Raw genomic sequence first — 26,306 nt, 5'->3', positions numbered from 1 at the left:
TTGATTTTATAAGCACAAAACATAAGTCAGGTTTAAACAATACAACAGAACTATGATATAAAGTAACTGAAAATGGCCAACCAATAAGGCTTTTGAAAAAGTTGCTTCTTTAAATGCTAGAGGTTTAATACTAGCAAAGTCATGAACATACTGTGTTTTTAAGAGAGATTGCAGATCTCAACTTCTTCTCTTCCCTGATTTTGAATAATGGGAGTCTGAACCTAAAGAACTGTTTGATATTTACCGACTGACAGCAAGCTTTTCTTAAATATAAAATTGCATACTTGTTATAAATTCATCAATTTGGACATCAGGTTTAAAAAAGAATCAACATGTAGAAACATTTGATCTAATTGGAGGCAGTGTCCTTATTTTTATCTTCATGATCCATGGCATCAGGATTACAAATAAATTATTTAATTTGCATTAAAAACACTGTTACAACAAAGGTATAAAAAATATATCTATCTATCTATACACACACACACACACACACACACACACACACACACACACACACACACACACACACACACACACACACACACACACACACACACACACACACACACACAGGCTCTAAAAAAATGCTTCTCCTGTCAACCAATAATGGGAGATTTCAAAAAGGATTTGGATTGTGGTTTACCTTTCTCTGGGCTTCAGCAAATAGCCGCAAAAGTTACACGCTTTATGAAAAAATGCAATTTAAGCTTCCTTGTAAAAGGAAGCTTTGCACCAAACACGATTTTGCTCTAATGTGGGTAGGCTTGTAAGAACCACCTATGGAGGCTTCTCCCATCCATCCACCCACTCCCACCTGCACAGCAACCGGATGGCATTCCAACCTAGCACTGGAAATGAGAACTAAGTACCACCCCACAGGCTCCCAGCAGTATGTTGCCACTACCAGGGAGCATGCTGCTCCTTTTCGAAGCAGAAGCAATGCCCACACCACGTGTAGCACGACTAACTGCCCTGAGCCATCTTGCCCAACAAGAGAGCAGCTAATACTTCTGTAGCATTTGTACTCTCCAGAGTAAGTATCAGAGAGGCCAAGATTTTGCCCTTAATTCTTCTTTTGAAGATTTAAGATTCTTAAGATGTAGATTATTAAAATAACAGTCTTACCTATTTGTTATACTATAGTAAATGTTCATCTTAACATTTAGAACATTAGAAAACTGCTGTCTTATTAAGATCCCACTTTGGCTTAGGAACATTTCGTTAAGATAAAACACTTCATTTCCTTTGGCCTGAATATTTTCATTCATGATTTCTATGTTTACTGTGCACTTTGTTCTTCAGGCTTGAATAAAATGTTTAGTAGCTTTGAAGGGAAAAGAGCAACGGCAATAGACTATGTGCTGGGCTAAATTCAGGGGCTATTTGGCTGACATAACATGAAGTTTAGTGAACTAATGTTTAAAAAGGAAAAGTGTAACACTAAGGTCTTTGAGAATAAAAAGGTGTAAAGGCTTCCATTTTATGGAATTACTATGGTATATCTATGAGGATAAACAATTTTCATTGTGACAAGTTTATTTTTTAAAATATTAAACCTAAGACAACAATTAGCAATGGTGCATTTTGTACCCATAGGTGGCTGACTTAAAGACACAGCTGTTGGGATGAGGTTAGCTGGGATTTCTGTATTCAATAACCAGATATATACTCAGAAGTTGAGCGCCGTGGTTTTGACAGCTAACATGTATCTTGATGGCACAGTGCCAGCTTACAGGTGAGTTTACCTTTTTAATTAGGGCATAAATGGCTCCGTGTTCACAAGTTCTCCATCTCCTTTGACTAAAGAATAGCTATTATGTAAGAATGGGTTTGAGCAGTGAATCTTCTAAGGCAGCTCCTCTTTCATAAAATGCTGCTCATCCTCTCACTAATACCACATGTCCTTTTTCTTTGTTGTACCTGTTGATTCTTATGCAAAAAAGAGGTAAAAGAAGAGGATACAGAATTTGTGGCTGCAAATCCCTAAGACCTCTACAATTGTTGAAATATCTACATTATGATAGCACAGCCCTAAAGGCACTTGCAAAGTGAAAAATATGGGTTTATGACATTTTCTCCTTTCCTATGATGTATAAAAAAATATTTCTAATCTTAAAATAGTTCCCATCAGGAATATCATCTCTGGTCTTCCCTACTTTTTTATGAGAACTCAGAGGTCTCAAGCCTGGTCAAGACACAGACTCCCACCAATTTAGTTAAAGATGTTAGTTTAAACTATTTTAGTTGAACTGGGGCAAGTTTGTGGTTTGCTATCCTTATTCCAGTTCAGTTTAATCTCGTTAAAAATAAACAGATCAAGCTAAACCAAAATAAGACAAACTTCCACCAGTTTAACCAAATTGGTTTAAAAACTATACCTTTAGTCAAGTCCTCAAGTTCACAAGCCACATCATCTTAACTGAATGGACAGGGCTGTTGAATCTTTACCTATTTCTGAGAAAAAGAACTGGGAAATAAGAGGTTTTTGGTATTCATGAAGAGAGTCACAACATTTTAAATAGTCTGACTAAAAACTGCTTTTCCTCTCTGTCAGGTTTTACTTGCTTTATATTTCTGAAACCTGTTAGTTCTCTCCAGTGTCCACAGAATTCTCCAAGAGAAAACTAACAAAACCTTACATTTAAAAAAAATAAGGTTAACTCCTGCCAATGTACATACTCCATAAGCCTTCTGTCTACATAATAAAGATGCAACAACTAAAAAGAGTACAAGCTTTTTTCCTCTGCAGGTCATTGCTGAGCAAGGTAGACAAATACACAAGAGAAAAACTACAAATGATTTAAGATGAAACATAAGACACATTATGCATTTGCTCATGAAGGTGCCATTCAGCTACAGGTGAATAATAGACAACATATGTTTTACACCATACTCAACACCATAGTACTGTCCTTTTTCCCCTTCTTTGTCCAGCTCCCCATATCAGAAAGGTTTTCTGATCTACATAGATTTGGTACAGAAAATCCCCTGGATTGTGCAGGATCTAAGTGAATGAAAGTTACTGAAGGGAGACCATCTTCCACCCATAGCCAAACACAGAATTGGATGCAACATTGAAGAGGCAATGGCTAGAAATGATAATGAGAGCACAGATAGGAAAATGTATTAATGTCAGTTCTCCAGGTGTATCAGTTTGGTCAGTGTTATTTCTGAAAAGTAAGACAGCTGACACTTGTTAACAGCTCTATAAAACCCAACCACATTAAAAATTACTTAGTTATCTTTTATAATTCTTATGTCTTTTATATATAAAAAAAATCTTCTTATAATTGCTGTTAATTTTCAGTTCTAAGCAACGACAACAGAAATTTATGGAGATGGAAATTTTATTAATTAATAAAAATGCAGGTCTTTAAGTATCCTTCAGAATCTAAATTTCATTGCTACTCTTCAGGTTGCAATGATAGCTTCTTGATATAGATCAATACAAAGTCTCATGCTGAGTTTGCAGTCAGAATGAAACAATGCTACTAAGAGATGTGATTTTTTTCTCTTAACGGAGCATTAACTTTGGAAATCTAATCATGACATTTAAAGGCCACTTTTATCTTTCCATTGCTAATCATATACAACACGCACCCAGCAAATGGACCTATCCAGTATTGCTGGACCTATCGATCACATTTTATTAATCTTAACGGGCATTTCTCATAGGAATGTTTCAGGTTTTGAATCTATGAAGCCAAATATTCTTTAGGCTATTCAGATAGTGGACACCCTATCAATTATTAAAAATTAGGTTACAAATGAAGTTTACAGCTCTGTTACCTATAAAGTACTATACCCCCCACTGTAACTGGCAGTTTTTCCTAATAGTTTTTTAAACCTAAGAGGTTTTTCAGGATATTTAATAAGGTGTGTGTGTGTACGGATTTACAAAATTCAAATTAAGCATTTGTAACAGTTTTTCCATTTCTAAATACTTACTATATTCCAAGTTTTACACAAATAATTCAAAGCCACCCAAAAGAGTTACCCATATTTTCTATGTATAGCTAATATTAATTTCTCATACAGATACCTTTCTGCAGTACACTTTTTTTAGTAAAATTTTTAAAATAGCTGCCCCACATTAATTCCCAATCCTGCATTTCTGATTGCAGTACACACAAAACAAAAGAAAAATCTTGTCATTCTAGTTTGTTTCTAAACATGTTCTATTTAGGATTTTTTATTCAAATTAAAGAAAAACTTGTCAAATTAACATTTTACTCCTCTTTGCTCTATCGGTTTTAAAATTAGTGTACAGAAACTATATTTCTGAGACTAAAAAATGTTCACTATTTCCACATCAGCAGGGTAACTCAGACTAACAAACAAAGATCACACAGAGCAGCAGGAAAGATAAGAGTAACAACTTCTGGGTGAATCTCTTTCAACAAAATAGCAAAGGTTCTTTAATAAAGTTAAGTACCTTTGTAGAGGCAGCAAAAATGAATAGCCCTTTCAGCTGAACTTTCAAAAAAAATTTAATTTTCATTCAAAAAAGAATCTTGAACTGATTAGATACATATATGTCCCAGTCCCACTGCCCTGTAACATACATTCAGTAACTGAAAAATTCAATATTTCTTTGTATAGACTCCATATATATTATATATCTAATATATAATATATATTTTTATATTTACTTACACACAGATACACTCAGTCAGCAGGATTATAGTTATTCTTTTTAAACAGTTATCAGTGTTGATAATCTACTCCAATCATTTTGTGAATTCAATGGAATTTATCATTACTTGGAAAAATGAAATTTAAAAAGACCCAAATGGAATTTGTGGATCAACAGTAGCACCAATACTGTACTTGCAAGGGTTTAAATAGCCATTCATTACTTTAAAATGACTGCAGGGATTGAGACGATATATATTTTTATAATATTCCTCTTACAGCATGAGCATTCCTGCATTTCTTAGGCAGCAATACTTGCTGAGTCCACGCATTTGTTCCTAATCTAAATTAAATTATACCGCTTCCTTTACTGTAATATACAGTATTTCTTCTGTCCTGTTGAATTGTTTCGCTTTTCACACAGAAAAAGTGATCAATATAGTTCCAACAGAAATTATTTTCTCTCCCCACTGTATGGCTCAGTTTCAAGACTGTTTAACTAGGCAACCACCATTAGTGTTTTCTGTACCTCAATACCACTAAAAGTCATCAGTCAATGACTGAAGTAATATACAAAATTTTGAGGGCAGCTCAGTGTTAATGGAAAGAAAGGTACTCACAGGCACCTTAACTAGCCCTCCAATATCAGCCACACCAAAAGATTAGTCACAGTTCCAATACCATAATTCAGCAGTTAGTTACCTACCATTTGGTAACAAAAGTTAAACCCACTTGTGATTTTAAGCATAACAATATTCACCCTGAGAATACAGAGGAAGCATTTAAGAATAAAATTCGATATGTATTTGTTCTTCACATATGCATTCTTCCATTTTTTCTTCAGCCACTCTGGAGTAAATGGGTTTGAACCCAGAGTTTAACTTCAAAGATGCGCTTTGTGAGCTGATTAGTTCATGCCACAGTCAGATACTGGTGATAGAAAAGCCCAAAAAGGCTTGTGGAAAAGAGGCAAGCAGCAATCCACCAGGTCAGAAAAGACAGGAGTCCTCGGAATAGGAGAGGAGTGAAAATGTTCTTTAGGCTGCCCAATGCCATTGTTATTTGTACTACAGTTACCTTCATCTTTCCATCGGCAGATGGAGACTCAGAATAAACTGAATTGGGGAGTGGACTGTTCTCCATTGGAAAGTCAGAGCTAGATTCTGGATAGATGCCCCAAGAATAATTACCTGTTAAAAGTAAGGTAATAAATGAAGCAACTAGATTCCAATTCCTTTTACTTTGGTCAAGTCTATAAATATAACAGCAGTAGACTAGACATATTAGAAATAGAAAATTCTTATTATAAACCTTCTAAATATAGAATTGCAATGTGCCTGATGACAACTCCCTAATTTCACTACAGTAGATCTGGGAAGACTGGGAAAGACATATCCTTCCTGAGAAGGAGGTCTGGTGTTGCTCTATTCTTTTATTAATACTAGAACAAAATTATAGTACCTTTACATCAGCCATATGAAGAAGATTACTAGAACAAAGCTCATGCCTCAAGTTTACAAATTGTGTTCAAGAATGTAGTTTTAAGACAAATTAATTTTAGATTGTTAACAGATTTCCGTAAAATGGTATCTGTAAAAAGAATAACTGATTGTTTATAAAATGTAAAAAGCTAACAAAAAGATCCATGCTTCATTAAAACATCTTACACTGTTTATTATACTAAACAGCTCACCTGTTGGAATATCAATCAAAAATAGACATTAACATCTGGTTAACAGGTGTCTTAAAATCAGAAATAAGATAGAGCAAGTCTTAAAGTTACTGTTTTAAATAACAAGAAAGCATCTCTGTATATTATTGATTACACATGTTTTCTAGTTCTCTTTAATAGATACAAAATGATAAAAAAAGTCTTTCATAATAGGACTAGAAAGAAATTTAGGAAACACACAGTTCTCATTTATCAAATTTTGCTTACCTAGTGTTTTCAAAAGCAGAGTTGTATGAAGCAGCATTACCAGAGGTGCCACATACTGCAATGCAATTACACAAAGGTAATAAAATACTCGGGCCACCTGAAACCAACAAAATCCTCATAAGTGACTTAGTGTGCAAAAAAATCTTAATACAGCTGACATTATGAATGATCATAGCAAATATTTAAATTCAATTGTCAGTAAAACTGAGTGGCTTAAAGAAATGCGATCCTTATGAGAGAAGCTACATTCTGAAGATTTTCCCATCAGATTTTTAGTGTCTAAAGTACTGTTGTCAAAAGACATTTCATGAAGAATTTCCGACTTAATAAAAGTTTCAGAATACTTAGCTATAAATTAATGAGCTCTTTGTTTTTTCATTTACTCTGCCTTTTGTAAGGAAATATTCACCTCACTTTTTCTAAACAAAATACTATAATTCAATGATCCGTATTTCAATACACTAAAAGTTTGTTAAAAATAGTCTCAAAGCTAATGTACTTTGGATAAACATTTTTAAAAGTGTCTGAGTGACACAGAAGCCCACTTGCCTAAGTCCCATTGTCTTTCAATAAGACTTTGGCTCCAAAGTTTCTATGGCACTTTTGGAAAATGGGATTTAGGTGTTTTTGTTTAACAATATGAGATATTACTAAATGAAGATGGGTAGAAAAATAAGAAATACAAATAGAAGCTCCCTGGTTAACTTAGCTTGTTAGTAAAGTTCACTTAAAGGATTTTCTCTTCAGATTTAGATTATACTGGAATCAAATTTTAAATTTTATTTTTTCACAAGGAGCAGGACCTCCTATCCTAATCAGTACTGTTACATTAAATATTTATATAAACAGTTGATTCAAAGGGCTGGGGAAACAAGAGGACAAAGTCAAAAAACAAAAGTCAGCAATGAAAAAGTCAACTGCACATCTTAAAATGAGAATAAAAGGTCTTGCATAGAGGATGAAGAGGCATGGAATTCTTAAAAATAGCACTAAAAGGGAGGGAAGGGTTTTGAGATGGAAAAGTGTCAAAAAAGAAAGTATGGGGAAGAAAGTTCCGAAATACTGTGTACAGAAGAGAAACCACGACCAAGGAACCAAAGCATAATAAGCATAAGATGATTGACAGAATACGAACAAAAGGAGCAAACAGAAAAGTAGCAACCAATAAAGAAAAAGGTTTGGAAGGATGGTTTGTGGTCACAGCAACAGAAGACCAGAAACAGTGGGCATGATACACAAACATAAAATAAAACAAAAATTGGTTTTGTTTGGTGGCTCTGGGCTGACTGAAAAGGAGGATTTTTGAAGACTTAATTGGAGGGCATTGTATGGAACAAGCTTTTGCTGTATGAAAATTACAAAACTTATAGTTAACGGAGATATTTAGAAGGTGTTAACATGTTAAATATGGGCAGAGAAAGATGTTGATTAAAGAGAACATATCGAGGTTCCTAACAGTGACACTGGAATGATTCTGTATTGATCACTGTGAGAAGAACCTTGTGAATAAATCCAATTCCATCCTGAAGCCCCATATAAGTCACCATGTTTCTGACTAAAATTATGGGCCAAGAATCCCTTCTAAGCCTGCTTATGGTCATTGCTTAATATTTTGCTGATGGCATAGATACTACACTAATAGTCAGTCTTGGGTACGATTATTGAAAAACCTGAAACAGACAGCAGCGTTTTTCTGCTACATGACACTTTCCTTACCACACCTCCCATGGAACTGACTAACATGCTGCACCAAGGTGTACTGAGTACTTGTCTGCAAAATGAGCCTACACATCCCAAATTGCAGCACAGTGGTCTTACAAATTTCTACACTCCCATTTGCCCATAGTAATCTGACTGCTAAAAAAAATGGTTATTCACTGTTAACATGGTAACAAGTTGGACAAGTAGTTGTGTGTCCAGACTAGTACATGTGACACTTTTACAAAACTGCCCTATCATTCAGCTCTTTAAAATTAAAAACAAAAAACCTCTTACAAATACATAGTATAAAATGGATGTAGTTCCTTTCATAGTTCAAGGATTCTCCAGATTTAGCATATTATACAGCCATACAACCTTACCTTTGTCTCTGTGGAAGTGGGATTATAACAGCACCTGCTTCTCCTAACAAAGTCTCCCATTTTCTCTGTGCCCACCACAACTCCAAATCACCACTCATTCATGCAAGCCACAGCCTTTCACAAAAGTCTGTGTAACACCACTCATCTGGGAAATATAGCAGCTGATTGCCAGAAATTATGATGGACAGAATGGTTGAAATAGGTACAGTGCTGTGATTTCCTGTAGGGACTCCTTAGGGTAGGGCACAAAGGCGGCAGACTTAAGCTTGTGTGGCTGTGCTGTGTGGGTTTGAGGGGCTGTGCTGCATTTCCTGGGTTTGAGGGGTTTTTCCCCTTGCAATGATAGCCTTCTTTCCTTATACTCAAGAAACCTCTCAGTTCATGATTTTTGGATGTGAATTCTGAGCCCGTGGAAAGGTACAAGAACTGGGAAATGTGTTGTGCCCAACAAGCCATGTTAAAATTTGTGTGTGAGTCACTTCGTACATTTGTCATTTTACTTACCATTTTCTGCAGATCAACTGTACTTATTCTGCCAGCCTCCTTTTTCATCTGATCCACACATTTCTGTGCTAAGTTAAGGTAGGCTTGTAGATGATTGCGCATCATGGCCAACCGTAAAACGCACAGTAGGATAATTACCCACAGTCGTACCGTATCAAATGTTGCTTCTGACATTCTGTGGATCAAAACAGTATTGTAATATTCTCCAAAAGGCACCCTATACTTAATGTAATGCATCTGTTTACATTATATTATCAGTACAAAAATCCTGACATCTCTTGAAAGAAATACCTAACAATTAATTATATAGCTCATATAAAAGCAATATACAAATTTTCCTTCCCCTTTAGTTGCTTACCACTTCCCATTCATGCCATACCATTAGGCCTATATAAATATCTAATTGGCAGCAACAGGAAAACCTGGGAAGTTCTGTCAGTACTGAAGATTTCAAGCAATCTAGAATACTAAACCAACAACTATGCATTCTAAACACTAAGATTTGGAAACTTCATTACACAGCTACAAAATATCAACTGGAGTACAGCCTAATTATCTCTTTGGCCCCCTAGCCATGTTAAGTGCCAAGTTATTGCCATAATTTATTTCTAATTTAAAAAAGAGACACTAAAGCATAAAGTAAAAAACCACTCAAATGGTAAATTCAGGGCTGACAAATGATCAAAAAATAATCGCAATTAATTGAGAGATTAAAAAATAGTCACAATTAATCACAGTTTTAATAATAGAATACCAATTTAAATTTATTATAAATATTCTGGATGTTTTTCTACATTTTCAAATATATTGATTTCAATTACAACACAGAATACAAAATGAACAGCGCTCACTTTATATTATTTTTATTACAAATATCTGCACTATAAAAGACAAAACAAAAAAATAGTTCTACATTTGTAAGTTGCACTTTCACATTAGAGATTTCACTGAAGTACTTGTATGACATAAATTGAAAAAAAAACAAAAACAAAAAACTATTTCCCCCCCCATAACTGCACTCAAAAACAAAACAATGTAAAACTTTAGAGCCTACAAGTTGAAGCATGAAGGGGCATACCAAATGTTTAGCATATCTGGCATGCAAATACCTTGCAACGCCAGCTACAACAGTGCCATGCAAATGCCTGTTCTCACTTTCAAGTGACATTGTAAATAGGAAGTGGGCAGCATTATCTCCCATATATGTAAACAAACTTGTTTGTCTTTGCAACTGACTGAACAAGGACTTGTATAAGGTGAACTGAAAAATACGATCTATAATAAATTTAAATTGCTATGCTATTATAGAATAACAGTGCGATTAAAACTGCGATTAATTGGGACTATTTTTTAAATTCAGTTAATTTGTTTTTCATTAATTGCATGCATTAACTGCAAATGACAGCCCTAATTAAATTACTGAGTTCACTCCCAATGCAACTTTCTTTGGCATATAAAGTGGTCACAGTTAAACAGCTTTTATTTCTAGAAACAAAACCGTTTCACACCCGACGACAAAAGTTTTGCCAACATAAGCACGAGTGTAGACAAGCCTAGCTCCCACTGTCAACAGCACTTGAGCTTCACCTCATAGCCCCTATGGCCCAGCTTGCTCAAACTTAAAGCACCACTTAGAATTCAAGTTAGAGATTTTTGTGTGTGCAGAGAGTTGGGGCAACACTAGTTATAGCTCGGGCTAACATTGCAGTAAAAAACAAGTCCTGTCTATGCTATGGCAGCTTCCCAAGGTTGTGCTGGAATCTCTGCAGGGCCTGTACCAGAAATTCCTTCCACAGCCAGGACCAGGATTTTAAGGCCCCTTTTATGCCACTCTAGCCCTTTACAGGGCATAAATGGAACAGAGTGGGGGGGAGGAGTCTCATACTAAGACTTCAGAACAAAATGTTAAAAAGGAACCTTACAAAGGCACGCTCTCTTTGCCCAGAGGTGGGTTCATAATGTAGTCCTTGGTGATTGGTTTTACCCACAACAGGACCATAAGCAAAGGTGCCAAGAAGTTTATATGCAGCAATGTTCTGAAAGGAAAGAGAAAAATATATTGGATACTTACAATTATTACACTGGTGAAGCTTTAATGAGGTACAGATTCAATCATGGCAATCCAGGTGTTCCTACCTCCAAGTTGTTAAAAATACTGAGACCTGGCAGAATTTGATTTTTTTAAAAAATATTTTGACTAATAATATCAGTTTATTTTTAAGCATTCTTCTCAATTTTTATTGATTTAAATTTTCAGTTGTAGGTAATCATGGGAAAGGTCAGACAATTATTTAATTCCAATAGACATTGAGATTCAAGTTAAAAGCTTTATAGCTGTAAAATACAAGTTTATCAATATCACATGGCAAAATATGTGAAGTAAATATCCTTATATCAAACTCTAATAAGTTCTCAAGATGCACTTTTCTGACTTTGCCTATCTGTAAATTTCAATCATTGATGGAAATAATTTTTTCATCAGTTTGTGTGTAGGTTGAAATAAATGTTTACTGATATGCCAATAAAATAATCAAATCGTTCCAAGCTTAAAAATAATGTGGATGTGTAACTGTGAGAAAGTGATGGAAATAGGAAAATTGTTCCTTTGTTTAGCATGTTTAGGGATTCTAATAAACAAAATAATTAGCCAGTGCAATTTCATGATAATTAATTATTAGATCCTCTGGTGAAAGGTGTAGGACTTTGAATAAACCCCTATTTCAGTGTATTCTAATGGACCGGCAAGGAATCACGTGTTACACAGCAACATGGTGTCAGCTGATGTAAATATCCACATTGGTATAATGTAAGCCATTGTATTTTTAATCTAGGATAATTATGGAAAATATTCAATTCCAATAGTGAAAAGTGTGATAAGTAATGTATCTGAATATTGTGTACTATTAAAAATGTACCCAAGATTAGTTTTCGTTATCTACACAAAATCAGGAAACATAACCTTGACTTAACTCTAAATGAAGTTTGGTACTTAAATCCTATTATAGATGTTCAGAGAGAAAACATTACAAAAAAGAGAGTACATCTGTTCTAGAATAGTTACTTTTAAAGGTATTGGATTCACTGCAAATTAAACTGAATGGTTAAAATAAAAGCCAGTGTGGGAGTGCAAAAGAGAATGAACTCTTTTTTTGTGGTTTTTTTTAAACTGAAGCTGTGGCCTGTGAAGATAAAGCACATTCTCGGTTCTGCCCATAAAGCTAATCTCAGTAAAAACCTCAAACGGCTTGATTGTGCACCCATTAACGTAAATGGAAATGTTTCCACTGACTTCAGTGGGTATAGGATTAAGTGTTGGTGCCAGAGCACCAACGCCATATTAGCTGAGCCTGTCTGCCCCTACTCTCATCTTTAGACAAAGTGCTACAATACTATAGGGGAGATAATTGGGTGAACAAACATTTATCTTAAAAATATCAGATGTCACTCAATTAAAACTGCTACTAAGACTCTTAAAACCATGAAAATATTTGTATTTTCAGAAGCATCTCATCATGCAGTCTGAGTAAGCCACTGGTTCAGAAATAAAGAAGCAGTGCTAGCTATGCAGAGTTGCTAAGGAACACTACAGCATCAAGGAGCAACTCAAAGCAGTTCAGTAGCTTGTGAACAGCTTTTACCTGCTCTTCTACTTATTTAAGTCACACCATTAGGTTGGTGGACTGGAAGGTGTAAAGGGGTGGCAAGAATCCATTTTTATCCATTGGAGTAGTGTGAGAAAGGCTGAAAGCAACCTAAGGAAAAGGAGTGGATGGATAGGGGTGGGAAAGGAGTAAGAGGTACTCCTAACTGCAGAAAATTCAGCAGCACCATTTGTGCATATGTGGAAGAAAATTAAAAGGACCATCAAAATTAAACATTAAAAATAGCCACACCAACAAGATTGTTTATTCTATACAACACAATGCCACCAAGAACAAGTATAAATTAAATATTAGGATATTACAGTCCAGGATTGTCACTGGAGATTACGTACTCAGAGAACCCTGAAGGGAGAGTTAAATGTATTAAACAAAACATTTCTGAATGTGGGCTTCTAACTAGGTAAGAAGCTGGACTTGCAAGTGTGGCTTTAACTGTCTGTCAACTACCTCTCCCGAAATAAATACCTTTGATTATATGAGTAGCATCATAAGTAATAGCCATTTACCCATGCAATCTTATTGAAAATGACAATTGCATTTTATTCTTTTATCCTGTTTAAAGATGCTACTCTATGCCTGTTGCAGTTTGAACTTGCTCTTATATAGTTCCCTAATGTGTTTAATACGTAGCAAATATAAAATGAAGTTGCCAAGTTTCAGTCAGAAGAAGACTAGAAGAAAATTAGAGGGTAGTTGCTTCTGCTTTGCTTTGTTTTGCTTTCTTTATTGCCCTCCTTAAAAGATTTCTCCCCACACTATTCTCTCTCTATATTCTGACCCATATCTTGCTAGCAGTGAGGGAGCGATGCACAGCTGAAATTGGCAGCTGTACCGCTTTCCTTCACCACCGTTTCTTAATCTGCCTAAAAACATGACCAAAGTGGACAGCTGAGACCCAATCCGTGTGAAGCTCATATATTAGGAGGGGAGAAAAGAACACTTCATCAACGACTGTCTGGTCAAGTAGTGAAAGACAATTCAGCTTGAGCAGGTAGGTATGGGTGGTGCAAAGGAAGCTGGCAGGTCTGTCGGAAAACTAGAGAAAGCAGGTGGGAAATGGGGAGAAAGTCCTAGTGAATCACTACTTTCTCATTGGAGTGAATTGTATGACTTCTTTGTACAGGAAAAAAAGATATTCAGAAGACTGAGTAGCATGTATCTTTGTGCCTATATTTTCTCTTACTGTGTTATTTTTTCTGTTGCTAAATTCAGAGCATCCAGATGCATTTGAGCCAGTCGCAAGCCAGGGAATGTCAAAAAAGCACCAATAAGTGAACAAAAAACAGCCAGGAACAATTTGAAGGTTAGTTTAGACACCGGACCCCTAAAATAAAAAAAAAAGAGAAAATACATTTTCTGAATTTTTTTAAAGGATTTGTTCTCTACACTTCATTCCACCTCCCCAACAATTAACTATTAAAAAGGCATACAACAAAAGGCATTTCATTCAAGTTTTTGAAGAAAGCAATTTAATTCCAACTTGCTAGGATGCCAAGACTGGTTGAGCCTAGAATTACTAGCTGTAGTTTCAGCAAATTAGAATAAAAACTGAATAAGCCCACACAGACTGTACATTTTTTAAAATGTCAGAAAAAACTTCTATGCAGAATAGAAATAATCTTCCAAGAAATATAATTTTGTAAGTTTGGCACTATGCAGAAAATATCCTTTAACAAAGACAATTAACTGTAGAGCACACACAAAATAATCTTGCATACTGAAGTCTAGTGAAGGTCAAGGAATAAAAACAGTTAGCAGAAAAATCTGACACCGTCAAGATAGGAACAGATATAGCTGTAAGATCTAACTGATCTTAAATTAGCCAAGGTTTTAAATTATGCTATTGTACTTGCATTCAACCTTTTCCCACTAAGTAGCACTCAAATATCTTCAATTACTGTTACTCTAGTTACCTATAACCAACGTTAGATAAATGGATAATCCTAATTAACTTATCTCCCAAGATGATGACTGTTATTGAACCATGCAATGTTTTTCATAAAATGCATAATGGACTTTTTAAACAAAAAACTAGAATCAAGTATTTGAACTTTTTGCACCCATCTTCAGGATTTTGCAAAAATCAAAGACTCAAATAAAGATTACTTTATTTACTATTAATAGGGGGCAACAAAGAAAGTCTAGGGACCCATAGAAGAGAGTTTCAGTAGATGCATTCATAATCCATCTCACTCAACTCCCAAGAGATGCCATGACCACGCAATCACTGCCTGTAAATTGCCAAGGCACCGCAGTGAAGTTCAAAATTGAGGATAGGCAGGCACTGAATGGAAAATTAATTAAAAAGTTAGCAAAGTACAAATAGAAGAGAATAATTTACAAGAAGGATGGATTGCAGGTTAGGAAATACAAAACATTCAGTACAGGTTATTTTAAAGATGGATTTACTTAAGAGCCAGAGTCCTCAGATACCCCTCCCCAAAATTATTATATTAATATGGTGGTTGAGAATTAAAAGAAATTCAAAGTTATGTTCCCACAGCCACCACAATTCACTTCATAAGCATATGCATTACTGACATTCTCTAAATATTTTAAAGCCTAGACTATCAAAACAGATGTATTTAAAATATTACATTATAAAGGGCCTATTTACAGTTATTGTGATTGTGTATATAGGCAAAATCACTTAGATTATAGGATATGCCTTTGTCAGTCACATAAAATTTAGGTGTCCTGAGGCAAGTAGATCATATTTGTGCAAAGAGGTAGTATACCATAACAGCCTGAATACAAAACTAGGAGCCAAAACTGACTTCTAATCCCAACTCTGCCACAGGCTCCATCTGTAACCTTTGGAAAAGCATTTCATCTCTCAGTCTCAGTTCCCTTACTCATATACTGAGGACATTACTTATCCTCAGAGGTTTGTCAAGGTGAAAGAACTTTTGTAAAGCATTAGGAAGATGAAGTGGCTGTATAAGTAGTAGCATGAGAGAAAGATGCTCAAAATTTTAAACTGTATTTAAACACTGATTTGAATGTAGAAAAAACCCCAGAAAAACGTTAGAGCAAGACATGTCAAGTAATTTGAAAGTAGAGCTGTATTATTCTCATTGATCTGGCTCTTTCACATTAATACACACAGCACAAGAGCAAAGCACACAAGTGAATAATCAAGAGGCAAACGTTCGCTACCAAAAAACATGTGGTTTGGTAATAATTTTTTATATTAATGTAAAGCACACCGGTATTTTCCCCCCAAAAAACAACAAAAACCAAAAAACCCCCACACTTACTGGGATTCCAAACCTTGCTTTTCAAGAAACTGCACAGCACTTTCTGAAAAATTTGAAAACCCTGCAGAGACAGACATAAAAATATATATAATCATGGTGCAAACATGGATTATCTCTTGAAAGAAGATACTAGAAAACAGAACATCTTTTAAACAAATTTTCATATGTCTGGTTTAGCTCTTTCATGTGTTAATTAGTATGCCACAATGCAATAAAACTTGGTTATTAAGCAGGAGCAGTCTTTGAAAACATCCCTTTGATATTTGTGCATTTCATGAACATGAATAAAATTTACATTAATTCTTTAAGAATATAAGTAATTTTTCAGTATCCAAGATTACTTAACTGTGTGAGGAAAAGGGGTTAAAAATAAAAAAGGTAAATCAATAGTTAAATAACCTACACAGAAAAATGCTCTAAAATAAAGGAAGACAATTACACAAAATGTACTTTTCATAAGAGATATTTGGGAATATAGATTAAAAAAATGCATCTAAAACAGAACTTGTTTTAAAAACAGGTATTCTAAAAAAAGACATCTGAAGAAGAATATTGATTACAGGACATTAAAATAAACTATGCTCATAAATATGGTCATAAAATTACCTGATTCAAGTCCAAATTCTAAATAATTTTCAGTTACAATAAGGATTGCCATGGCTTTGACAAAGAAAAAAAAGCCAAAGGTGACACAGACAGATCTTTCACCTCCATCCTCTACTTTGAAGTAGTGAGTGGTCAATGAGAACAGTATCTTGCTACATGAGAAAAGTCAAGAAAAAGTAATTTTTGCAGAAAAAGAATTATAGCTTGGTTTGGCTAGTAAGTTATTACATAAATTCTGGGCACCCCCATTGTGGCTTTGTTCTAGATGTGCAAATTGCAAACAAACAATGCAATACTTGTTATTATACCAAATACAGACAGAATTATGCTTCAGAATGTTGGAAAATTCAGTATTCAACTTATATTCAATGACAAAAATGGGATACTGGAAAGATGCCATTTTAGAATTTTTGTTTTGATTAATGGCCATGAATATCCAAATAATATACAATCTTTTTACAAAAGATTAGATTATTCTTCTGCATTAAAGAACTTGTTACCAAGTCAGTACTTCTAGGAAAAATGGAAGCTTACAAACCAATGCATGTTTTACCAAAAAAAATTACAGAATATTTATCAAATGCTATAAGTCAAGATCTAATATATTTAATGCTAATATTCAAAATAGCTAAGATTATATCGATAAAGCAGCAAAGGAATACATGCAATTCTAACTCCCAGTGGGAGTTGAACATCCCAGTCTCTGGCTTAAAGGTTCTTAGCTATGAAAATCTTAAATGGCAAAATCCTGAATACTGAAGTGAACACCAAACTAGATTTCACACAAAATCTTATTAGCTAATTGGTTTGTACCCACTTTTTGCTTCATGTAAGGAAAAAAATCTCAAAGGTTTTCCTCATTCCTTGCTTGTTTTTTTATTTCCGAGAAATCAAGATATCTAGGTTTTCCTCTTTTCCTGGGAGGACTTTTAAGGAGGCCTCACAGGTGTGGATTGGGAGTTCTCTCTGTCCTTAACTGAAAAGAGGATTGTTGAATATTTAGCACAAAAGATTTTCTGCAGATGTTTGTTAAGCATTGGCGTTACACGAGTGTTAAAAAAAAGTTTCAGTAGTCTTAGTTAAAAAAAAAAAAAAAACATGTCCCCTCTCAATCAGGCTTCATGTTCTTGGTATTTGAGGACAAACCCAATTTAATTCCAATAACTCATTGCATAAAAATGGAAATTCTATAAAAATACAGTGATCAATATACAGTCTCTGTGAAAAAAAATAATTGGAAAGACGACGAATTTCTTAAGAACATTTTGGAATTTTAAAAAATGCTGAGCACCTAGACGGTACAGTACAACATTCAAGTAACAATAACTTTATACATAAGGAGTAAGCATTTTTATTACTAAACAGTTTACCATCATATGCTTGGGAGTTATCAACTATAAAAGCTAATTATTAGAAAACACAAAATAAAGTCAGTAATATCCAGAAGTTAATATTTTTTCAAAAGGGAGAGGTAGACATTCTAGGTATTTTATGCACGCTGGTAAAGTTCTTACATATAACCAACCTGCCACAAATATGAACATCTGAGAGGTCGTCTGATCTTTTATGAAGCAGTTTTCAAATTTTCATTGACTATTCCTACTTTTAAATGCATTTCTAAATATAATTAGGTCCATAACTGCAAGGCTGATTAAGATCAATTTTTCATAATATACCTTCAGCTCTTATTACTACAAGCTGAAGTCCACTATAATTGAATTTATTCTTAAAGTGCAGGATATATCAAATCCATATTCAAATAAAAGAGTTGTGTCAATGACTTCACACTACCCATTTAGAACAGAAAAAGACAGAAAAACATGAAATAAATGTAAAGCCATAACCCATTTTTCAATTACACAACACCATAACCATTTACATTAGTTATTTTTAAGATTGTAAAAGTACTTTAAAACAATCTATTTTATTGTATTTGTTTTAGCAAAATCTTTTGAATCTTTATTAGATAGTATATGTGCTTCTGAGTGAAGACACACTTTCATGATAGATTACAAATGATTCAGTGAGGTGTTGCACTTTACTATTCTTATTTCAATGTATGTTTCACTATTTCACTTGCATGTAACTAGAATTTTTATATATATATATAAAATTAAAAAACATTTGGTGAAAATTTAAGATTACTGTATGTGCATGCACATAAATACCTTACATGAGGATAAACAACAAAAAGTCTCTTGAAATTTCAAATCTAAAAGTCACACCTACTAGATAATATAATGCATAATACCTGTACGGTATACCTACATATTTTAAAGTGCTTTCTGTAGACAGGCAAGTGTTATTGACATTTTGTAGACTGGAAAACAGGCATAGAATAATGAAGTAGTAAATCGTAAACTCATGAACCAACTCCCGACTTCCTGACTCCCACTTCCATACTCTAGTCAAATGAATGACAAGCTGATATATCCCACAATGAATCAATCATTTGCTGAGTAAGTGTTGTGTTTTGTGCTATTTTGATAAGCTTTTAAGTATTTAGTTTAGGTCACTTGGGGCATTTAAAAACTTGTAAAATCTGTGCAATACATTCTAACAACATAGGCCTGTAGGGGCTTAAGTAAATAGCAATTCCGGAGTTCCTGGACAGTAACTTACTACACTGCTATGATACCAAGGTTAATCAATACCTAAATAGAACACAAAAATACATTTATTTTGCTGAAATATCTGCAAATGTTTTTTAAGAATGAAAAGTAGAAGAAAAACTAGTCACTATTCTGAAATAGCTTCTTGCTGAAAGAGTAAATTTGATGGCAGTGACCTCTCATAGACCTAAACTATGTCTTAACTGAAGTTCACCCATTCCACCGCCATTGCCTTTGCAAGAGTTAATATCATATGTGGGACCCCATTAAAAGCACGTCCCCCGGGGGGAGAGGGGAGCCATGCTAAAGTAACTTATGTATTGTAAAAAAAAGTTGTGTCTTAAGATGTTCAATCAGCTCTTCCCTGATCATGAATTTTTTTAAGGTAATTTTCCCCCTTATTAATTTTAAATTGAGACACATTCACTGTCTCAACAGATTCTAGTGCTGAAAGATGATTTCCCCAATTTTCTCCTTCTCTTCTGCCACCCAAGTCCATTTATAGGGATTTAGTTTTAAGTTTGTAGGCTCTGTAAGTATCTTGGCTATATATTGCTACATCTAGATTATCCTACACAAAAAGCCATCATCATCATCTAGTTTGACCTCGTATGCAATCCAGGCCACAGAACCTCACCCACTCACTCCTGTAATAGACCCCTAACCTATAACTGAGTTTTTGAAGTCCTCAGATCATGGTTTAAAGACTTCAGGGTACAGAGAATCCACCAGCAAGTGACCCGTGCCCCTTGGTGCAGAGGAAGGCAAAAAACCCCAGATCCTCCGCCAATCTGCACTGGGGGAGAATTCCTTCCCGACCCCAAATATGGTGATCCTGAGCATGTGGGCAAAACTCACAAGCCAGACACCGGAAATAATTATTTGTAGTGAAAAGTGTCAAGTGTCTAGGCTTGGATTTCCTTTTTTTTAAAAGGCTGTATGAACAGCAGTCTTCAAAATCATGAAATTCATCATTCTACAACTATTATTCTACTCTAACCAGTTGTATACCAAGATTTGAAAAACAACAAAAAAAAACCACACTACTCAAAACACAGAGGTTTAACAAGAGATACAAATGTTATTGCTTACACTGAATCTTGCATCCTCTCAAAAATATTAGTGTGATAAGGGCCAGGCGATGCAGCAGGCCTTCTGACTGCTGCCTCCAAGGTACAGACAGACTAAGGAAGATTCAGTGACAATCTGGAGATTAAAAGCTTAATTTCTCTATTCGGCTAAGAGGCAATATCTCCCTGTACTGAAACTCAATCTCAGTTGCCAATTGTATAACAACTTACTGGGGATGTCTGTCATACTTTAAACTCTTGAAATGTACTGTTCATTCAAGACTAAGTTCCTGTTGAGAAACCAAAAGTACACATGGAATGGTTTCCATTTCAGAACTTTATACTATATTATGTATTTATTCTACCAACATATGAAAAGCTACTATATGCTTGTTGCAGTGAATCAAGAACTCCTAAAACAAATAACTGGAAACCCCTCAGATCAGTCACCACTCCCAATGTCCATAGGATTCTGTTGACAGCTTTGATCTGCCTAATTCATAGTAAAATCCATCTACACCAACATTCAACATCAAAACAGGGGAAAAGCATCTATCATCAAAAAACAAACTGTTCTGGAATTAACTCTTTATTGACCATGTTGCTTTCTTCTGATTTCAAGCACTTCAAAATATCATATGTGGGCGTATTTATAAAACCTCACAACTTAACTCTTTGGGCCAGATCAGTTTGAGTTATTGATGGTGTGCTTCTTGGTCATAACTGGAGTGGGACTGTACTATATTTTGGCTGCCAGAGGCTCCCACTGGCCCAGCTAGAAGCAAGGACCACTGGCGCAATCTAGCCATGCACTCTCCAGACCCAAGAAGCAGTGGTGCTGCTGATTTGGGAACCTACAGCCTCACCCCATTTAGCGAACACCCTCTATACATGAGGAATCCTTTAGCCTCAATTAAATCAAATTTAAATTTTCTTTGTGATATGGTGGACTTAAGGTGGAATAAAGGATTTTAGTGTCGTCTAAGGAAGTTTGTTTGTTTTGCTGTTTCCTTTCTGTATAAGCTATACCATAAATAAATGCTCCGTCACCCACTCTAGGTGCCTAGTGTGGTTTATTCATTATTTCTTGCCAGAAGACAAACTACGACCAATAAATACATCTGTGGGATTTACTATTCATTTTAACAAAACCAGAATTAATCAAGAATTTGACAATTCATTCAAAACAAGAAGTCTGGCTAACTGTAAAGGTCTCAATATTTGCTATTATTGGGAACTACAGAATTTAACAACTTCTATTTCATTTGTGGAGCATTAGTCTAACATGAAAGGGCACAGAGTCAGGGTCTTCATGTAAAACTCAGAGCTCAGTTTTTTTTCTCTTCTGTGTTATTAATTTCACTAGCCTCGTTCTGCAAATTACACTCTAATGAAGATCTTAATAGATTTTCATAAATGAACATACAGAAAAGTACTGATGCAAACAATCATTTTTTCCTCCTCTAATGGGCCCCTCCATCTCTTAATCCTCAGTACCAGTCAATGCAGACCTCCTACCATAAGTGCTAATTCATTTTGTCCTGCAGTGCAAAATTCCAAAACTCTCAGAACATAAAAAATATGAGGTCTTTTAAAAATCCTTTCTGGGGCAGGATGTGTTAATCGAATTAACTATTGCTATTTTTGGCAATGAACTCCCATATATAAATCCGCTAATTACAAAAAAAAGAAACCTAAATGCCTGTTAAAATTTGACTTTATCTGTACAAGTATTTTTGAAGAAATCTTAGCTATCTATGTGAATAAATCTTTTCACTTAGTAATTGGAATTTACATGTAACACTGTCCGAGGTGGGCTGGGAGACCAGGTCTGGAGTTAATGACCTACACCTGCTGCATACCTTACAACATACTCCATATTGATTTAATATAGCAGCCGGAAGGTCCAATAACTGACAATTTGGGTAAGAATAGGTGGTTAATTTTAAGTTATTTGATCGATTTGTGGTGAACCTCTGAGAGCTCGACAGTCTCACATACACACCAATTTATATAAACGGTTGCATGCTTGTGTTACAAAGCTTGAACACTTTCACATCAGAACTCCAGTAGAAAATAAAAAGGATAAGTAAGATAGCATACTGACAGAGGTACTACTCAAGGACTCTAAAATCCTAAAGTCCTTTATGGGAACAGATTCTGTGGTTTAGAGTCAGATTTTAAAGCCAGAAGGGACGATCAAATCATCTAGTCTGACCTCCTGTATATCACAGGCCAACATCACCCAGCACCTGCATCCTAAAACCAAACAATTGAACATCACATTAATATTTCACAGCTGTAGAAGAAAATACATTCCATCTTATGAAATCAATAATGTACAGACTATCAGAAGAATTCTTTAATTTCTGGAGATTTATTTAAATGTAGGGAAATCCCTAGACAAAAAACGCTGTAAACCAGTACTAAGGCTGTAATTACACAACAGCAACTTAAAGAAAAAATCCTAGAAAAAAAGTTATGGTGTTTTTTCCAATGATAAAACAGGAAATTTCTAAGGATAAATCTCTCTCTCACACTCTCAGTAAAGTATGAAAATGAAGAGTTAAGGTAAAACCACTGTTTCTTATCCCACATCATCCATTCACTGCCCACCCAAAGTTATGAGACAGACAGCCTTACTCTTGAACACTGTACATCTTCAGCAATGACATTGAGCCCTCACTAGTAAATATGTCTTCTCAAAATGCGTATGGTCATGTAAGATTTATATCGGGGGTGGCCAAACTCTGGCTCGTGAGCTGTATATGGCTCCTTTACATTTAAATTGCAGCGTGCAGAGCCCTTAAGCCCCCCGCCTCCATTCTCCGCCTACCAGACTGGGGTGGGGAGCTCAGAGCTTCAGCCCTGTGGCAGGGTGGTGGGGCTAAAGCAGAGGTCCCCAAACTGTGGGGCATGCATCGAGTCCCAGGCCAGCCCCCATAGTGGACGGGAGGGAATGCCACCCAACCTCGCTTTGCTCTGGCTCTGCATCCAACCGTTCAGTTTCAAGCCCCAGCACCACCCCCAGTCACGGCCTTGGCCCCTGGTTCCCACATCTGACAGCTTCCTGGCTGCTGTTCTGCTTCTGGCCCTGCTCTGGGCCCCAGACCCACCCCCATCTGCAGCCCGTCTTGGCCTCAAGTCCAACCATGGCCTCAGCTTCTGAAGGGAGGTGGGATTGGGGCATGGATAGAGGTGGAAGGGGGCGCCACATAAAAAGTTTGGGGACCACTGGGCTAGAGGATTCTGCCCAGAGGGGAGATGGGGATTTTGGGGGGGGGTCAGTAAGCTTGGTCACCCCTGATATATACACTGCCTTCCCAATTCATCCCAGTTAGACGCAAGATGTTGGTGTTGCTTTCTTGTCTTAGAACTCATTTGCACACCAAACTACCACCCAAAACTCAATCCACCTTCTCAACATAGTTCCCTTACATCACATAAGCCACCTTTATTGCCTTCAGGGGTCAGGTTTCCTGTAGCTACAGACATTAATCCTTGTAATACCTTTGTGAATTGGATGTATACTATGCTACGTAAACCACAGTGGCCATATTTAGATATGTCTGCAAGCTGCTGCAGATTTCTTAAGGTGTATATACAAAATATTAGACTAGATGGGCTTTAACATGCTTCTATATGTCAAGATGGATGGATGAACTCCCAGACATACTGGCTTAAGTAGGACACTCTGAATACTTTGCACACAAAGGTGTGCCTTACATGATGGAATACTTATTCAATGGCAAAGTTACTTGGGGTGATATTTTAATGCTGTTTCTATAATTTCCAGTACTTAAACTGAGGATTTGCCTTTTTTTTTTTTTTTTTTTTTTAAGTTACACCTTAACTTAGAATTTCCTGACTTTTTTCTTCATAAACTACAAGAATTTTTTTTTAACATATTACCTGAAACAAGAAAATTCATAAAATCCATGATATAAGCAACTAATGAACACACAAGCCTGTACACAAAATGTTGATGTGTGCAACTATCCAAAGCTGAGCAACTTTATCTGCTCACATTTTGTTAACTTCAGAGTATAGCTTAATGAATATCTACTTCCATGCTATCGTATCTGGTCTCACTCCTTCAGAGTTTATGGATTCTTTTTACTTTATAGCCAATACACAACCACTAAAAAGAAATAAGCAAATGATAATTTAGGACCATCTATACAATTGCTACAGATAGCAATCATCAATTTTACATTTTTTCCATCCACTAGTCCAAATAAAAACTTTTCCAGGTTCCTTTCTGAAAGCAAACTCTCCAGATAAATAGATCCATGCACATGCTAAAAATCTTTTAAAAAATTAAGAGAAGAGGCAGAGACTGTATAGCGTCTACTCAACTGCAACGGTGACTGCAGATGTACAATTTTAATAGTGCACACAAGAGCTCCATTTAATGGACTTGTGTCATATCAATACCTTTGTGTGTTGCTTGCTACACTACATTAGAATATGTAGAGACTTTTCATTGCAACAAAAAATATAAGAATTATGTGCAATAAATATGTATTAAAACACTAGTTCCTTAACGTGTGTATTACAGTATGTCACGATGATGAACTCTATCGCATATTGATGTGTGGTATACAGAAAACCTAGATTAAGGGGTAAAGCGTAAGTAAACTAAAAAAGCTTCAACAACATACACACTATAAAACATAGCCCATAATCAGCAGTTGTACAATTTACCATCTTCCTAAAGCACAGCTTGTTTGTATAATGGCAGGCGCCCAACTTGGTTTAACAAAGAAATCTTCAGTGAGCTTAAAACACAAAAAAGCAGCTTGCAAGAAATGGAAGCTGGTCAGATGACAAGGCAGGAGTATAAAAATATTGCTCCAGCATGCAGCAGTGAAATGAGGAAGGTCAAATCACAATTGGAGTTGCAGCTAGCAAGGGACATGAAGGGTAACAAGAAGGGTTTCTACAGGTATGTTATCAACAAGAAGATGGTCAGGGAAAGTGCGGGCCCCTTACAGAATGGAAGAGGCAACCTAGAGACAGATGTGGAAAAAGCCAAAGTACTTAATGCTTTTTTTGCCCCTGTCTTCACAGAGGTCAGCTCCCAAACTACTGCACTGGGTAGCACAGAATGGGGAGGTGTGGTGAGCAGCCCTCAGTGATGAAAGAATAGGTTCAGGACTATTTAGAAAGGATGAAATGCACAAGTCCATTGGCCATTATCTTTGAAAACTTGTGGCGATTGGGGGAGGTCCCAGATAACTGGAAAGAGGCAAATATAGTGCCCATCTTCAAAAAAGGGAAGGAGAAGGAACCAGGGACTACATCCTGATCAGCTTCACCCCAGTCCCCGAAAAAATCATAAAGCTGTTCCTCAAGGAATCATTTTGAGGCACTTGGAAGAGAGGAAGGGGATCAGGAACAGTCAGCATGGATTCATCAGGGGCAAGTCAGGGCTGACCAACCTGATTGCCTTCTATGATAAGATGACTGGCTCTGTGGATGTGGGGAAAAGTGATAGATGTGATTACCTTGACTTTAGAAAAGCTTTTGATACAGTCTCCCACAGTATTCTTATCAGCAAGTTAAAGATGTATAGGTTGGATAAATGGACTATAAGATGAACAGAAAGCTGGCTAGATCATCAGGCTCAATGGGTAGTGATCTACAGTTCAGTGTCTAAGCTGGTGGGAGTGGTAGATACTGTGGAGGGTAGGAATAGGATACAGAATGACAGACAAATTGGAGGATGGGGCCAAAAGAAATCTGATGAGGTTCAACAAGGACAAGTGCACAATCCTGCACTTAGGACAGAAGACTCCCATGCACTGCTATAGACTGGGGACCAACTGGCTAGGCAACAGTTCTGCAGAAAAGGAGTTGGGGGTTACAGTGGACAAGAACATGAGTCAACAGTGTGCCCTGGTTGCCAAGAAAGCTAATAGCATATTGGGC

The 26,306-nt window shown here is 35.9% G+C and overlaps 1 protein-coding gene across 1 annotated transcript in view; it reads right to left on the bottom strand.

Moving 5' to 3' along the window:
• Positions 1 to 546: 546 nt before the first annotated feature.
• The window catches only part of TMEM161B (transmembrane protein 161B), a 69,356-nt gene continuing 43,596 nt past the window's right edge, over positions 547 to 26,306 (bottom strand). The window contains exons 6-12 of the mRNA XM_067568541.1: positions 16,691 to 16,842; positions 16,085 to 16,145; positions 14,008 to 14,148; positions 11,085 to 11,198; positions 9,163 to 9,337; positions 6,578 to 6,674; positions 547 to 5,828 (exon numbers count right to left, since the gene is read on the bottom strand). Of these exons, the coding sequence (XP_067424642.1) occupies positions 5,551 to 5,828; positions 6,578 to 6,674; positions 9,163 to 9,337; positions 11,085 to 11,198; positions 14,008 to 14,148; positions 16,085 to 16,145; positions 16,691 to 16,842 (1,018 nt within the window). The 3' untranslated portion in view covers positions 547 to 5,550. The remainder of the gene's footprint in view (positions 5,829 to 6,577; positions 6,675 to 9,162; positions 9,338 to 11,084; positions 11,199 to 14,007; positions 14,149 to 16,084; positions 16,146 to 16,690; positions 16,843 to 26,306) is intronic.

This window comes from Emydura macquarii, unplaced genomic scaffold (assembly GCF_026122565.2).
Source record: "Emydura macquarii macquarii isolate MOO-44397 ecotype Brisbane River unplaced genomic scaffold, CSIRO-AGI_Emac_v2 contig_2897, whole genome shotgun sequence".
Classification (NCBI taxonomy): Eukaryota; Metazoa; Chordata; order Testudines; family Chelidae; genus Emydura; species Emydura macquarii.
Note: the sequence above shows the minus strand (reverse complement) of the source record. Positions and strands in the feature narration are given on the sequence as shown.